This window comes from Parasteatoda tepidariorum, chromosome 11 (assembly GCF_982258835.1).
Source record: "Parasteatoda tepidariorum strain Cologne lab strain chromosome 11, Ptep-v5.0, whole genome shotgun sequence".
NCBI classification, from domain to species: Eukaryota; Metazoa; Arthropoda; class Arachnida; order Araneae; family Theridiidae; genus Parasteatoda; species Parasteatoda tepidariorum.
This window is the reverse complement of record NC_141765.1, coordinates 2,475,406-2,490,448: the sequence shown is the minus strand read 5'-3', so window position 1 is coordinate 2,490,448 and position 15,043 is coordinate 2,475,406. Positions and strand designations below refer to the sequence as shown.

General features: G+C 30.1%; 2 protein-coding genes across 6 annotated transcripts in view; one reads left to right on the top strand and one right to left on the bottom strand.

Moving 5' to 3' along the window:
- The window catches only part of Dus4 (Dihydrouridine synthase 4), a 96,575-nt gene that overhangs the window by 24,732 nt on the left and 56,800 nt on the right, over positions 1-15,043 (top strand). The window contains exon 1 of one of the 5 annotated variants that reach the window (XM_087154790.1): positions 14,107-14,990. The exons of 3 other annotated variants lie outside the window; for them this stretch is intronic. In XM_087154790.1, the coding sequence (XP_087010916.1) occupies positions 14,746-14,990 (245 nt within the window). In that variant the 5' untranslated portion in view covers positions 14,107-14,745. Of the gene's footprint in view, positions 1-14,106; positions 14,991-15,043 lie in introns of those variants that run through there. One more of the 5 variants, XM_087154794.1, reaches the window with a different exon arrangement.
- Positions 89-14,157, bottom strand: LOC107452559 (BEN domain-containing protein 5-like). Its single transcript, XM_087154745.1, has 8 exons — positions 14,041-14,157; positions 11,755-12,025; positions 11,293-11,438; positions 10,295-10,400; positions 3,426-3,671; positions 2,338-2,375; positions 1,118-1,376; positions 89-225 (listed from the first exon to the last, which is right to left on the bottom strand). Exons 1-8 carry the CDS (start codon positions 14,155-14,157, stop codon positions 89-91), a joined length of 1,320 nt encoding a protein of 439 aa, XP_087010871.1.

Here is a 15,043-nt window from a genome sequence, read left to right as displayed (position 1 = left end):
ATACCTACAACTTAAATATAGGTATTGATTCAATTTACAAAATATTTATTGCAATAAATCAACAAAATAATTAATTAAAATAATTTATTTACAAAATGTTTGCAACACGCTTAGGTTTATTAAGATCACATATTTTTTCTGTTAGGAATCGGTTCCGTTTCTTCAAATTTTCTTGAATCTCATTCAGGCTCATGGATTTTGATTCCATATATAATCTCATTTGAGCTGTAAGGAGAAAAAAAATTAGTATTAGTGTTTAAAATTATACATGTCAGCAAATCATTTTTCCACTGGTAACTGCATTAAATAGTACAACTATATACATATATACCACAACACCACTGTCAGCAATTAGTCGAAACTAAAATTAAGTTTTTCGAAATTCATTATTATTATTATTTAATCAACAGTAACATTCTATCTCCAGCAAATAATTCTGTAATCAAATGCTAATGCTAAAAATAGATAAATAAAAACATTTTATCTGCTATAAACAAAAACAATAGTTAGCAAAAATTGAATTTGTATTCAGTTTCTATAAAGAATCAATATTGTAGGTGAACTCGAAATTTTTCTAAATATTAAGTAAATTTTTGAATTACTAATTAATTATTACTAAAATTCAATGAAAAATATTTTTATTTCCAACAATTATTCAATACTTTTATTTCACACATGAATCAAGGGAATCGCCCCCTCCCATTTACGGTTACTCAAATCTGGAAATCTTCCTTACAAATACTGAAAAAAAATCAAAATTCAAAATAATTAAAACATAGTAACAAAAAAGAACAGAAATATAAAAAAAGCCAGCGAGAAAAATGCAGTAAATATACAAATACTTGTTTACTGCACACGCATGGTGACTCTGACCTGGAATATCTTCAGGTTAAAAATTACTTAACTCTAACCTGCAGTTACACATATGGTGGAATGAGATTTTTAACTCTAACCTGGAGTTACCCTCACAAAACCTGTTTTAAACTCTGACCAAGGGCTAGGGTCAATGGTGAATACGGGCGTTAGACAAATTATGTACTTGCTTTTAAACAATAGAATGTATAATTAGTAAATACAACTATTTCACATGAAAAAACAGAAAAATATAATAACTCACAATCAATTACTGCCAATTTCTCAGGAGGTAATGGTGGTTTCGCAGCTCTTTGAATAGGCATGCTTGCCTCCCCATCCACTTTTCTTTTGCAGCCCCTGGGGTTACGACAATCCTGCCCCTTGATGGATCGTTCTTTCAGAGTGTCGGTCCCCCAGATGGCCACACCAAGGCTCTTTGTAAACCTACTTATGTTGCTTTCTCCTCTTACAGCCTCAAAAACTTTTCTTTTCAGGAAAACCCCATTTCCCAAGTCAATGTTCTAAAATACAATTTTACATATTTAAAAATTATGTTACATTATCTTAATTAAAAAAGTTTTTTTTTTTAACAATTCTAATTTAAAAAAGTTAAATACACTATTGAATACTTATTTAAATAACAAGGTTGCTACTTAAATAGATGTACCAAATTCAAAGACTTTTCCAAACCAACTTTTAAAAAATCACAGTAATAATATACTGACAGTTCCATGGTCAAAATGTACAGTATATTTCAAAAATTAATAATAGAATTGTATGCATTACATTGTATAGATCAAAAAACCAAGGCTCCATCTCTCTGAAACAATATGGTTTTAAAATGCATTTCAAGTACTATCTAGTTTTATTATCGGTGCCTATTTTGTAAAAATTTAGACATGTGAAAATAAAAATTATATTTAAAAAATCAATTAAAAAAAATAGGTTAAAAATATAGATGCATTGTTTCTTGTGGGATACAAATATGAAATTTGAAGAATTAGTACTTGTCAACTTGATGGTTTTTTTAAAATTGAACTTGTGAAGGTACTGCTAAACAGCAAATTTGGCATAGATAAACCCCTGCATTCTATGGAAAATCTTAGAGCAAATATTACAGATTTAATGCTCCTTCAATCGAATTTTGTAAATTCCCTGATTTTACTGAGTTTTTGATAATTTTCAGGTCACGTAGAAAGCTTTCTTTTTTATTTTAAAAATTGCACAAAAAGTTTAAGAAAAACCGTAAATAAAATACTAAAAGCTACTTTAAATGTTTATGGGCTTTTACTGCCTTGGCCAACACTTATATTTCCTTTAAGTTCATAAAATCCTAAAATTACAAGAAACAGCATTAGAATTAGAAACTACAGTTCTATTTTAGATTAGCAATTATCAATTACCAAAAAAAAAAAAAAAGAAAAAAAAAAAAGAAAAACATGCATAAGAATTGATAATAACCAAAAGGAATACAAATTGTACCTCTGGCAATTCTGTCTGTGGCATGGGTGGCAAATTTCCTGAAAGAAAAATGAGCTAAATTAAAATTAAATTGCGTCAAATGTTTAAAAAAAACCTTTGAGAAGAGAATAAAAGTTATTTGTCTTTACTGATTTACTTCTTTACAGGGATGAAATTGTCTAAAAGGCAAAAAAGCTAATATTTTATGCAAGTAACTTTCCACGGGTGAACCGGGGCAGATGCAGAAATTTTTCAGGTCAGATTCAGATTCCCCCTTTCCACAGTTAAAAAAAAAATTTCAGAAAAAAATTGGGCTAGCCTTCTGACTTATTTTTCTTTCATTACGAATAATAGAATACATAAATAATTCAAGTATTCAACATTTTTAAATAATAAATGTAAGGTATGTTTTAGAAACTTGGGCAAATCTGTCACCGTCTTTTTAACATCCAAATCAATTTCTCAATGAATGTTTAATAATGCAAGTCTACTTAATTGTTCTTGAGTTGCTCTAAGCCATGTTTTGAGAAGTCAAACAGTTTAAAAAGAAGGAAACTATGGTGAATTTTGTTTAAATCTGATGGATTATGATTCTTGAAACAGTGAAGAACATATTAGCTTTGAAAAAACAGGATTTTTCTGACTTACCTAGATGTATCTGCCCCTTAAAATAATTTTTTGTAAACTACTAAAAAAAAAATTTTTTTTTTCTTCAATTTGGGGGAATGATGACTATTTTTTAAAATAAAAATTAAAAACCTTTCTAAGTAATAAGGAAAAATTTTTTCACAAAGTTTTTTTATTCAATTATTTAGATATCTATTTAGATCCATATTATTGAAATGGTTTACAAAAACAAGCTTATTTTAAAATATATGAAAACTGGGATAGAGAGATTTTTTTCGAGCTGGATTAACCTGTAGAGATACAATCAAGTGCTGCTGCTGTATTTTTATGTAATTAGCTTCTTTCCTAACAGTTGATTGATATGTGAATTTCACTAAAAATCACCCTGCTGTACTACAAACTATGATGGAATTGTGACATTCACAATTTTTTTAAAAATAATGAACATAAGTTATAATCTTTTATAAAAGCATTAAATTTACCATGAGCCATTTTTTCAAGAACTTCAAGCTGTAACTTTCTATTTATATTTCTCAGCTCTTTTAACTCTTCAAGTTCTAAATCTTTTTTTGCATGAAGGCTGGCGCACTCTTTCTCAAGTTCTGAAACTCTTTGTTGAGACCTACTCGCTATTTTTCGGGCTTCATCCCTCTCTTTTCTAGCTTGAATATACTCGGCCTCTAATTTGTGTATGAGTGCCTGCTGTAATTTATCCTTGTCCAAAGTACCTATTAAAAATTAAAATCAAATACAAAAAAAAAATTGCACATTTTAAAATTAAAACTTATTCTGAAGTAAGGCATAAGCATTTTTTAAAATTTTTTTAAGGATTTAGAAGCTATTAACAAAATATTCAACTGTGGTAATAATTGCAGTTTTATAAAATATAAGTCAATTTTACTATTACAGTACAGAACCCGTTATCCGGAAATCAGAAAACCGGAAAACCAAAAAACCGGAACGAAATTCGATAAATTTTCTCGCAAGTTTTTAAAAAAAAATTTTTTTTTCCTCATAAGATTTTACGATTTTTCTTTCTTTTTTTAACGATGTTTACCTTACCATCATTTGGAAATAATCATTAGTGTATTACTTTTAGTTTTACACTAATGATTGTTAGTGTACAGCGTTTTTTCTTATTTTTAAGATTATTTCCAATTTTTTTTTTTTTAGTTGGGTTTAACAATAAAAAAACGGCTTTTTGTAGCGATTCAGAAAACCGGAAAAATCAGTTATCCGGAATAGCGATGGTCCCGACCGTTCCGGATAATCGGTTCCCTACTGTATTAATTATTTTAGCACCACTTTTTAATAAAAAATATCAGTATGATTAATTGAAAACAATTTTAGTAGCATTTAGTCATAGTCAAACATATACTAATACAGGGTACGTAGCAAAATTTTTCAACAAAAAATAAGCACTTTTCAAGCATTTAAACAATATTTTTAAGCACTATAAAAAATAACGTATTTCGGCACGGTCAGCAGTTTTTGACAGTTGAAGATCCCTTTTGACATAGTTTATGACAATAGTAAAAAACACAAAATTTTGGCTTAAGGATAATTACTAGCTGTAATACCTATATAGCATCTTAAAATTAGCATACACACAAGAGTGGCGCTAGACTTAGCCCGACAGGGGGTCAGCAATGCCCCGACAGGGGGGCTAAGATAATTTTGAAAATAAGCAATAATTTTTAACATACGAAAAATAATTAATATGACATAGACATATTTGTTCTGATAAAAAATTTATCATGATTCAAATATTAACGAAGAAAAAATATAAAAGTGATATCTGAATAAATAAACAATATATGCACATCCATCATAAGATTCTACAGTGTTCTCAATTAAATATTCTACTCAAACAATGCAACTCAAACAATAAAAAATTTATGCACAACTAGAAAAAATTCCAAAAATTCGAGCTTACTACTACTAATGTTTAATTCCGTAGCCTTGTAATTTTGCACCTAATGCAGCAGACAAGAGAACTCCAGGATCAAGTAGTGGAAGAAATTTTTGCATTCGTGGAGGACGTTTTGATATCCCGCATTTGAGTTACATGGAGAGGAAAACCACGAAATCCTCCTACTGTTAGTCTGATACCAAGGGAACTCTAAGAAATGATCCGCTTACCACTGAGGATATTTCACGTCAGCACTGTGGTCGGTAAAAGCCGGGTGTGGAATTCATATCACTCAGCCATCACTGGGATTCGAACTCGGTGCACCTCATTCGGAGGAGAATGCTCTATCCCTTGAGTCCAACTTTATTGAGTAATAACTCTGCGGCAGGTACCAATTTTCCAATTTTATTGATTGGTACCAATTTTATTGATTTACTTAAATTTAGTCACCTTCAAAATGTAAATGGTAATTCAATCGTAATTTTTGTAGAAAAAAAGGGAAATAAACCGTTTTTCCTCTAAACCTGCAATGAATGCAGAAGCAACCACGAGGGTTAGTGAGCAAAATGAACAGGTAGCGGAGCCTTCCAGTTTTTTAAATAATTGTTAAATTACTAGTTATTAACATGCATACTTAAAAAAATACAAAAAACATTTTTCAGTAATTAAGAAATAATCATTAAAAACTGCCATCAGCTGGAATAGAGCCCCCGATCTCACAGTTTTGTGTTAGATTTCTTAATCATCAGCCCCAAATATACAAACCTGCCTTGCGGATATTTTTTAAATTTTTTTTTAAATTCAATAAATTAAGTCATTTGGATACTTAACATTCTTGAAAAATGCTTTCCAAATTGATCAGTTCATTTAGAAGTAAACCATAATTCGGCTTATCTTATTCATTTTCAGCTTATGTATATATATACACCAAAAATTATTCAGAACTAGATTAGATATAACTCAAGGACTGCAAACTTAACTGTTGGATATAAAACCTTATTTAAGATTGAAAATGGTAAAACGAGGAAAAATCTACATTCCTCGAATTAAATATTTTAAAAATAGTCTGTTTTTAGGTTATAATATTCATAATTACCTTAATAAACTTTAATCGTAATGTCGGGGTTCCGCCGATGGAAGACATTTAATATATACACACTAACGCTTTATATCAATTAGTTTTAGAATTACAATTATAGAATAATTATTATAAGATTATTATAGAATTAATATAGAATTAATAATTATTATAGAGTGAAAGGTTTTAAAAGACAAATATTTGTTAATGTTTAATATTTAATCTATGAAAAAACATAACACATATTGAAATCTAACGAATAGCCCCTGATAAATTTCGTGACAAAAAAAAAAAAAATATTTGAAGCTTGATTGATTTCCGGATTTTAGAAACAACTTCTAGTTTTACTATTCAATCAAATTGGTTTCGATGTCGTTCATCCCACCTGTCTCACTAGTGATTCAGCATATATTGATATCATTTTTGTTTCGTTTTTACTTAATATTAATTTGCTTGCGACAATTATTTTTTTACGTATTAATTGTTTAAATATTAATTGATTTTTGAATTGACAATTTCAATCATCTCTTAGGTATTTAAAACTGCAGCATATCACATGAAAATATTAAGTATATATCATTTTTACAATAAAGTAAAATGAAAAAGAATTCTGATCCTTAGGAACAGATATTAAATAGTCTCATGATCGAATGATGGAGCATAATTACCTTTTAAACAAATCAAAATTTTTTTTTACCTTTTAAACTAAAAATTTGCTTATTTTTATATAACTTATTAATACTCAAATTATTCAAAAGATGATATGACAACGAAGTTTTTTTTTTTTTTATTCAGTCATTTATTTACATTTTTTCCACTTCTTTATTTATTTTTATTTCATTAAATTAAATGCACACGGTTAAAATAAAAACAAAGCTGTCAAATTTTTATATATAGTTTCGATTTATAACTTTAAGAAATTGCATCGACTTTGATTAGGAAATTTAAAAGCCTTATTAATGAAAAAATTGAGAAGCCTTATTAACTTTAAACGCATAATAACAACAAAGAGGAGTTAAAAATAGAATGATCAATAAACAATAAAATCGTAAGCTAACTAAATTAATTAATTTCGTGTACGAACTATAATATTACAAATTAAACATATTTCATATTTAGGGGAAACATGGAAAATTTGATCATACAGGAGTTTTAGACAATTTTTTTCTCATGTTGTAACATTTTTTTAGCTGATGATCATTTGATTTCAATGCTTTATTAAACAAAATCATATGTTGTTTCTGTCTATTAGCAGTAAGTAAAATTAAAATTAAATTACATTTGTTATATCAATTTTATCCGGAACAGACCAAATCAAGAGTTTTGGCAAACAGGCCAGTCAAAGAGGGAATTGAATAGTGGCCCGCCATTTAAATAAATAAACAAAACAAAAAAATCTCAATGTATATATAAAAAACTGCTCAAATCTTTCAAGTTTTGATTGATTTACCAAAATTGATTTAATAGAAACATTTGCTTACCTCCATGTGAAAGATTTATGTCTTCTTAATATCCTACAAAAAGTTGGTATAGAAATTCCTATTTCATTCTCTTACGATTGATTTGAAAAATAACAGAATTAAATCAACTACAATAATTAAATAAAGTAAACAATTATGCTAGTTGAAACATTTAGGATGATTAAAGGAAAGAAAAGCTTTTATAATAAATTAGAAAAAATATCTTCTAAATTTTGTAAGAGAGAAAAATTCGAATTGAACGAGTCCCAATTTAAGGACAGTATGGAAATCTCAAGACAGATTCTAACAAGACCCTCCCCCTATCTACAGCCCTAGAAATGTTTTCTTCTTAGAAATTTATGACCAGAAATCAAACAAAAGGGTGTTTCTGTGGATATCTGATATTTCCGAAGTTAGGAGAAAAGAGCCCCTAGGCAATATCAAGAAGCTAAAAACATATTCTCGCAGTGTAAAGTGAGGAGGCTATTTAACAACTCTGTGGGTGGTAGCTACGAAAGTGGGGATATTTTCATCAGTAGAAAAAGCGTTTTATTGCTCTTTTGGTTAGAAAAGTGAAGAATAACAATTATTTTATGTTTGTAAGCACTTCGATTAGATTTTGAAAAGCATCCAACTATGTAAAAAAGAAAAAATAATCTGAATAAATCTCTGAATAAAACTTTAAAAAAAGAAGAAAAAAGTGGGATCTGGTGGCCCTCTTGAGTTATAAATAATAAATGAGTTAGAATTTAAAAAAAAAACAATTAATGCAATGAGATTTTAGACTTTTCGGGGGCCCCATCAGAACTCGGGGCCTTGGGCCAGGGCCCAATGAGCCCATCCTTAAAAATGGCTCTGGTTCAAAATTACAAGGCTACGGAGTTAAACTTTAGTAGTCGTAAACCCGAAAATTAGGTCAGCTGTTCAACAACGGATAGAATAAAATAAAATAGCAAGATATACAAATTTTTATATTTTGTGGAAGGTAATTTTAAATTGTAAAATACAAAATTTGAATAAAATTGATTGAATAATTAAAGATAAATGAAATTTAAACAAACCGACGTTTTTAAAATTTGAACTCAGAAACTAATCGATCGATTGCTCTGAAAGTTTGTGTTTTGAAATTAAAAGGATGTAAAAATATGTAGAACATGCAATTCAATATATTTTATTATTATTTAATAAACTAGTAAAAAATAACAAATAATTATTTAAAATTATTTTTGCTTAAAAATGTGTGCATAATTTTTTTTCTTCTTTTTTTTGTAATTTAATGTATACATTTTTCAATACACTCAAGAAGTTCTCGAGATAATGCCCAATAATCGAAGTATGAAGTTAAAATTAAAGGACCCAAACTTTCCATCTCTCTTTTTGCCATAACTTTGGACACTATCATCTTCCAGATTGCGGCTGTTTCCGCATTTTGAAAATTAAAAACCTAAAACTAAACTTTTGACAAACTTGCATGTTTATCCTGAACAAAATGCACTTTAGTGCTCTTTTTCGTAAAAATATGGTATTGATTCTTTATACGTGAATATACGATTAAATCAAAAGCTAATCAAGGTGTTCCCTTTTTCCATTTCATACACTGTACATAAAATAAGTCAATGAGAATCTATTATGTTGATTAATATATATTTTAAGATATTGAATACGGACAGTTTAATTGTTTCTCTGAATCAATCAACAATCTTTTTACTACTAAGAAAATGATAAAAAAAAAAATAATAAATTAAATCTGCCAAAAAAATTAAAATAAATTACAAATATTTTGTTAATGTTTGTTTTTATTTTTTTTCCCGACTGCTTATTTAATGCGTTGATTAAAATATAAACCTTGAATCCGAATAAGTAAATGATTTTCCTCATTTAAAAGTATTAAAAAAATGAAAAAATTAAAACTGAATTTTTTTATTTTATTCTTTTACTTTCATTTTGCTTGAAAATTTCACAAAGCAATTATGTGATCCTATAAACCATTAATAAACATGTTACATAAAAAAGAATTTGTAAAGAGGACCTGCCTCTCTCTCTCTGTCCCTCAGGCTTTTGTCAGTTATTCTCCCAGTAAAGAGGGGTGATTATCTATCCCCTCCTCAGTTCTAGAGAAAAAAGAATAGCAGTTTGAAAGATAAGTTTCCAAGAAAATCAAGATGTGTTTGAGGGGAGGGGAAAGGATTTCTATGGGTCTTCGAAAAGTCTTCAATTTCAACCATGTCTAATCGCATCCGGACTCTAGTTTAACAATGTATGAGCAAAGTTAGGAGTAGTGCAGTGAAACTACAATTACATAGAATTTACTATATATTTTACTAAATTTTGTTACTAATTCTTAAAAATAAATAAATAAAAAGTCAACTACAAAAATTTTTATTAGGCATTTGTAAATGAATTTTTGACATTTTTTAGAAAAAAAAATGTGACCAGACTATTTTCCCGACGAGACTTTAAAATTTTTCCCGATGGGGGGGCTGGCCATGCCCGACGGGGGTGCTCCAGCCCTGCCTGACCCCCTACTGGCGCCGCCCTTGTATACACAGGGGTCTGTCCAGGCCGAATTTACTACCGTTTAGCGGTACCTTCACAAATTCAACTTTAGGAAAAACGGTAGTTTCACAAAATACTTTTTCTTAAAATTTTATTTTTGTATCCCTTAAGAAACTATAAGTCCATATTTTTGTGTTGATTTTTTAACTTAATATTTAATTTTTCACAAATGATATCTAAATTTTCACAAAATAGGTACCTCTCAGAAAACCCTAAACAGACCCCTGATACATATTTAACCATTATCTAAAAGTTATAGAGGGTAATTTTTAGACTTAATTTATTTACAAAAGCATAATCATCAAATTATCAACAAGATTAATGAAGAAGTGAATATAATATTACCATCTTCACAATCAGAGTTCTGTGGCTGTGCGAACAATTCTTGTCTATCTGCTATAGCTTTATCCAACAATGTTTTCATCCTCTGTTTAGAAAAATCTTTATTTTCCTGGAATTTATAAAAATAAAATAAATTTTTGATCTTGTGGCGCATAATTTCAAGCTACTTGAGAGAAGCATCAATAGTAATTTAGTTACAATAATATTTGCTCAATATTTCTGTTTTTTTTTTCATACAGTTGTGTATACATTATAAGTGCATATACAGCAGAAAGTAAAACACCTGTCCTTTGCTTTCAAGGGGGAAGAAAAAAAAAACGGTAGTTCCTCTTCGTAAATGGAGCTGCTTTCTATCTTTTTTTTTTTAAATATATGTATAATTGTTCTACTTCAAAATTGCAGGAAAACCAAGAAAAATCCTTAAAAAGTAATAAAATAGCTAAAAAAATGCAAGAGCAAGTAATTTCTTTTTCTTATTTTGCAGAATTATATTCTAAAAATACTTTTCTTGTTCATCGGAAAGGTATGCTCCTGATTTTTCTGCTCTCATTTCAGAATAAAAAAATTCCTTAATTAAGAACTTGCTTCAGCTAGAATTTTAAATTGGTATAATAAAAAAATTAACAATAATAAAAATTCTGTAATCACAGAAGTTTGAAAGATGATTTATTCTAGAAATGCTTTTTTTTTCTTCCATTTTTTAAAAGAACATAATTATTAAAGAACGTGATAAGAGCATTCCATATTTTAATAAAATAGGACTATGAGTGGAGAGTTAGTTTCAAATTCAGATAGTCAGAAAACTGAGAAATTGGTGTTCTGGGATTTTAAATTCCATTTTAAAAATTAGTTTAATTGGTGACCAAAATTCATGACTATTCATGATTTTTTTACAAAAAATAGTTAAAATCATGACAAATTTTGCTTAATACCCAAATTCATGACTTTCCAGGCTCGCGGAAACCCTGCAATTAGAAATATGAATCTGAGGAAATACTAACATGGGTTTTGCTCCCTTTATTTTTCTTTTTTTCTTTTTCTTCTTCAGTTGAGGATGAAGAGCCATCTTTGTTAGTAGCTTGAAAGTGTGTAGGAGGGATTGATGGTCTTTTTTCAGTAACACTGCTCATCAAGTCCTCAAGAGTAGCTTAAAAAAATATTTAATAAAAATAGATCATTTAGCATTTCTTAAAATGACAAGTTAGCAAGGTTAATTATACATTACACCTCTGGCTAAAGTACAATGATTAAAAAATTTAATTATCTTAATTATATAGTTATTAATTTAACTATCCAATTAAAATGTAAACAATGCATGATGTAAAATTTGGATTTAAAATTTATTTTGAAGCTAACATTTTTAGGCACACGTTTGACTTCTATAAAAAAAAATAACTCGATTCCTCATTTAATTTTGAGTCAATTCATTGACAATTTAATAAAAAGAAGAAAGACGAACTTACCTCCTAGACGCAATACAAAGGCACTGTAATAAGATGTCCCTTTAAGTTTGTCCCATGAGACTTTAGGTGGTACTATCATTCTCTTCAGTTTTTCGACGTTCTGTTGATTATTACTGACATCAGGACACCAGAAAACTCTGTACGTTTTACCTTTCTCGAAATCTTTTGTTGATTGGGGAAAGAAGCTTTTAACAAAATTTATAGGGACGGAATAAGTTTTCCCTGGCTGATCGTGGTAGTTAACGCAAGCAAACATTGAAAATAAATTAAGCTAACAATAAAATTTAATATAGTAATAAAATTTAATATAGATATAATATAATACTTTTAATATATGCTAAAATTGAATACAGATATGTGAACAACGATACAAAATTTCCCGTATGCAAATGGTTTGCGCGCCTATTTAATTTTTGTTAGGTATTGCCAGATCTTAGAATTAAAAAGTGGCGAATGAGAAAAGAGGTAGCAAATTTGTGGGGCCTCTCTAGCCAAGCGGCATGCACTATGCACGTTGTTGTTCAAAGCATTGGGGTAGCGGGCTGAAATCCCACAATCATCCTGGATGTATTTTAGATCTGTCTTTCAACTTCAATGGTTTATACCATTGGCGTAGTTTTGGGGACAAACCCCATCCGAAATTAATGATACAGTGGTACTTCGAGATACGGACTAATGGGATTTCAATTAATTTCAATGGGGAAAATTGCTTTGAGATACGAGCAAGGTTACGGAATGAATTAAACTTGAATCTCGAGGTATCACTATACTGCATTACTTGAGTGAAATTTTGGATATCGATAAAGGGATAACCCCCCCCTCGAACATGCATTAAAACTACGCCACTGGTTTATACGATAAATAAACACCCTTAATGATGATCCAAAGATATGCCATCACGAATTCGATCCTCTGCAGAGATAATGGCACGCCCGCATCGGTAATCCAACAACCTCTGAACGAAGTTGAGCACTCGACGATAGAACAGTACAACGAGGCGCACCCTTGTCAGATTGTTATATACCCAACACCGTATACTCTCTGCTTCTATGCAAGCTGATAAAAGTGATCACCCACTGACACACTAAGCATAGTCAGTGATGCTTGACTTCGTATTTTATATTAAAGAAATATCAATATAGAAGAGCAAACAAAAACAGTATTTTAGAGAAATTTGATATATTTTGTTAGATATTTTTTTTTTATAACGCAAAATAATTGTTGAACACATTGAATTGAAAAAAAAATTTAAATCATCAATAACAGTTCTGTCACAGGATGAAAAAAAATATTTCAAATACAGTGGAACCTGTCTAAAGTGACCACCCTCGGGACCAAGTCAAATGGTCACTATATAGAGGTGGTCACTTTATGAAGACTCTTAGAAAATAGAATGAAGGAAATAAAGCTTATAGAAAATGGTCACCTTATTCAGGTGTTGATTTTACCCAGGTGGAGAATTCTACTCTAAAACGCCCTCATCATCTTAGGACTATTCCCAACCAATAAAACTACGATGTTAAATGCATTAAAATAAACTCTTCTTTCTCCAAGGGATACTGGGATACGAGAACATAAACGGCGTTTGGGAACTTCGAAAAATTAACATTATTTGGAAATTTTGCTTAGCCGTACGGAATATTAACAAAAAATTTATCTTCTTTAATGAACAAGAGTCCGTGTAAATATTGTATCAGATAACTACTTTTCAAGTCGTTTATAAATAAAAACAAGTCAGGTCCTTGTTGTTGTTGTTAATTTACGTCGCACTAGAGCTGCACAATGGGCTATTGGCGACGGTCTGGGAAACATTCCGGAGGATGATCCGAAGACATGCCGTCACGATTTTGATCCTCTGCGGAGGGGATGGCACCCCCGCTTCGGTAGCCCGACGACCTGCGCGCGAAGTTGAGCACTTTACGGTAGCACAGTTTAACGAGGACCAATACCGCACACCCTCGGTCCCTACGCAGACTGATCCAAGTGGTCACCCACCCGCACACTGACCGCAGCCAGTGATGCTTGACTTCGGTGATCTGCTGGGAACCGTGTCTTAACGATCAGTCCACTGCGGGACCAGGTCCTTCAGAAATTGAGATATATAGGATGAAAATTAATAAATATTCAAAAACTTTCTTTCTTTTCTTTTATGATATGAAATATTTGATATACAGTGGAACCTGTGAAAGTGACCACCTGGGTAAAGTAAACGCCTGAGTAAGGTGACCATTTTCTACAAGTTTTATTTCAAGAGTCCTTTTTAAAGAGTCTTCGTAAAGTGACCACCTCTATATAGTGACCATTTGACTTGGTCCCGAGGGTGGTCAATTTAGACAGGTTCCACTGTATATTGTTTTCAACGCTTGTATCATCATTTCTTTTATCGATCAAATGAAGTGTCATGCTTGATGTCAGACCAAATGTTAAATTATTTTTCACTTACCCATTAATATATTTGCTGCCAATCATAATGTTTTGTAAAAATATTAGCAAGAAATCAAGCTTTTTTTTGATTGAAACAAATCAAATCCACTCTTACTTATGATTTTATCTAATTAGGAATCTCATTCTCAAAATGAGAATTTTACCCCACCCAAAAGTAATTAGTTCGCATCGACCCTGCCTCCTACCAGTAACTTATTGCTCTCGTGTCTTGTTAATAAAATTCAAATACACGTACCCGTACCCCTCTTTTTCAAATGGTTGTTGAAGCGCGCTTTGTCTAACTCATGCTAAGACATCATTAAGCATTTTTTTAGGCTTGCAAATTTGAATTTTATTTTCCCATTTAAATCTCAGGAAAAAAAAGTTCTTTTCAGAACTACATTGCTATTTTTTTTTTTTACGTTTTAATTTTGTTACATTAAGTTAAATATTCTGTTTTTCAATTATTTTGTTTTGTTATTTCTTGTTTCGTTTTGTTCGAAGTTTTTTATTTCGTTGTTTCTTTGTTTTATTCCGTTACATTTGATTAACCAGTGCATTTCAGTAATGGAAAAAAAAAGACTAGATGGATATAAACGTTATTTAGATAAAACTTCTGAAGAATCAGTTCCAAAGCGAACGTTGATTCGGCGTAAGAAGACACATTTGTCACAACGTGGAGTCAAAAGTTTTACTATCAGTCGAATTGATTCAGATTCTGATAGCGAGATAAATTTTAATTCCTTGAAAAATCAACATGATGCTGCTGATTCTATCATTGTTGATCAACATTCTGATGATGAAGTCTCAAGGTAAGTTAAATGGGCTATTTATATATTTATAAGTATTGTTATAACGAAGCTAT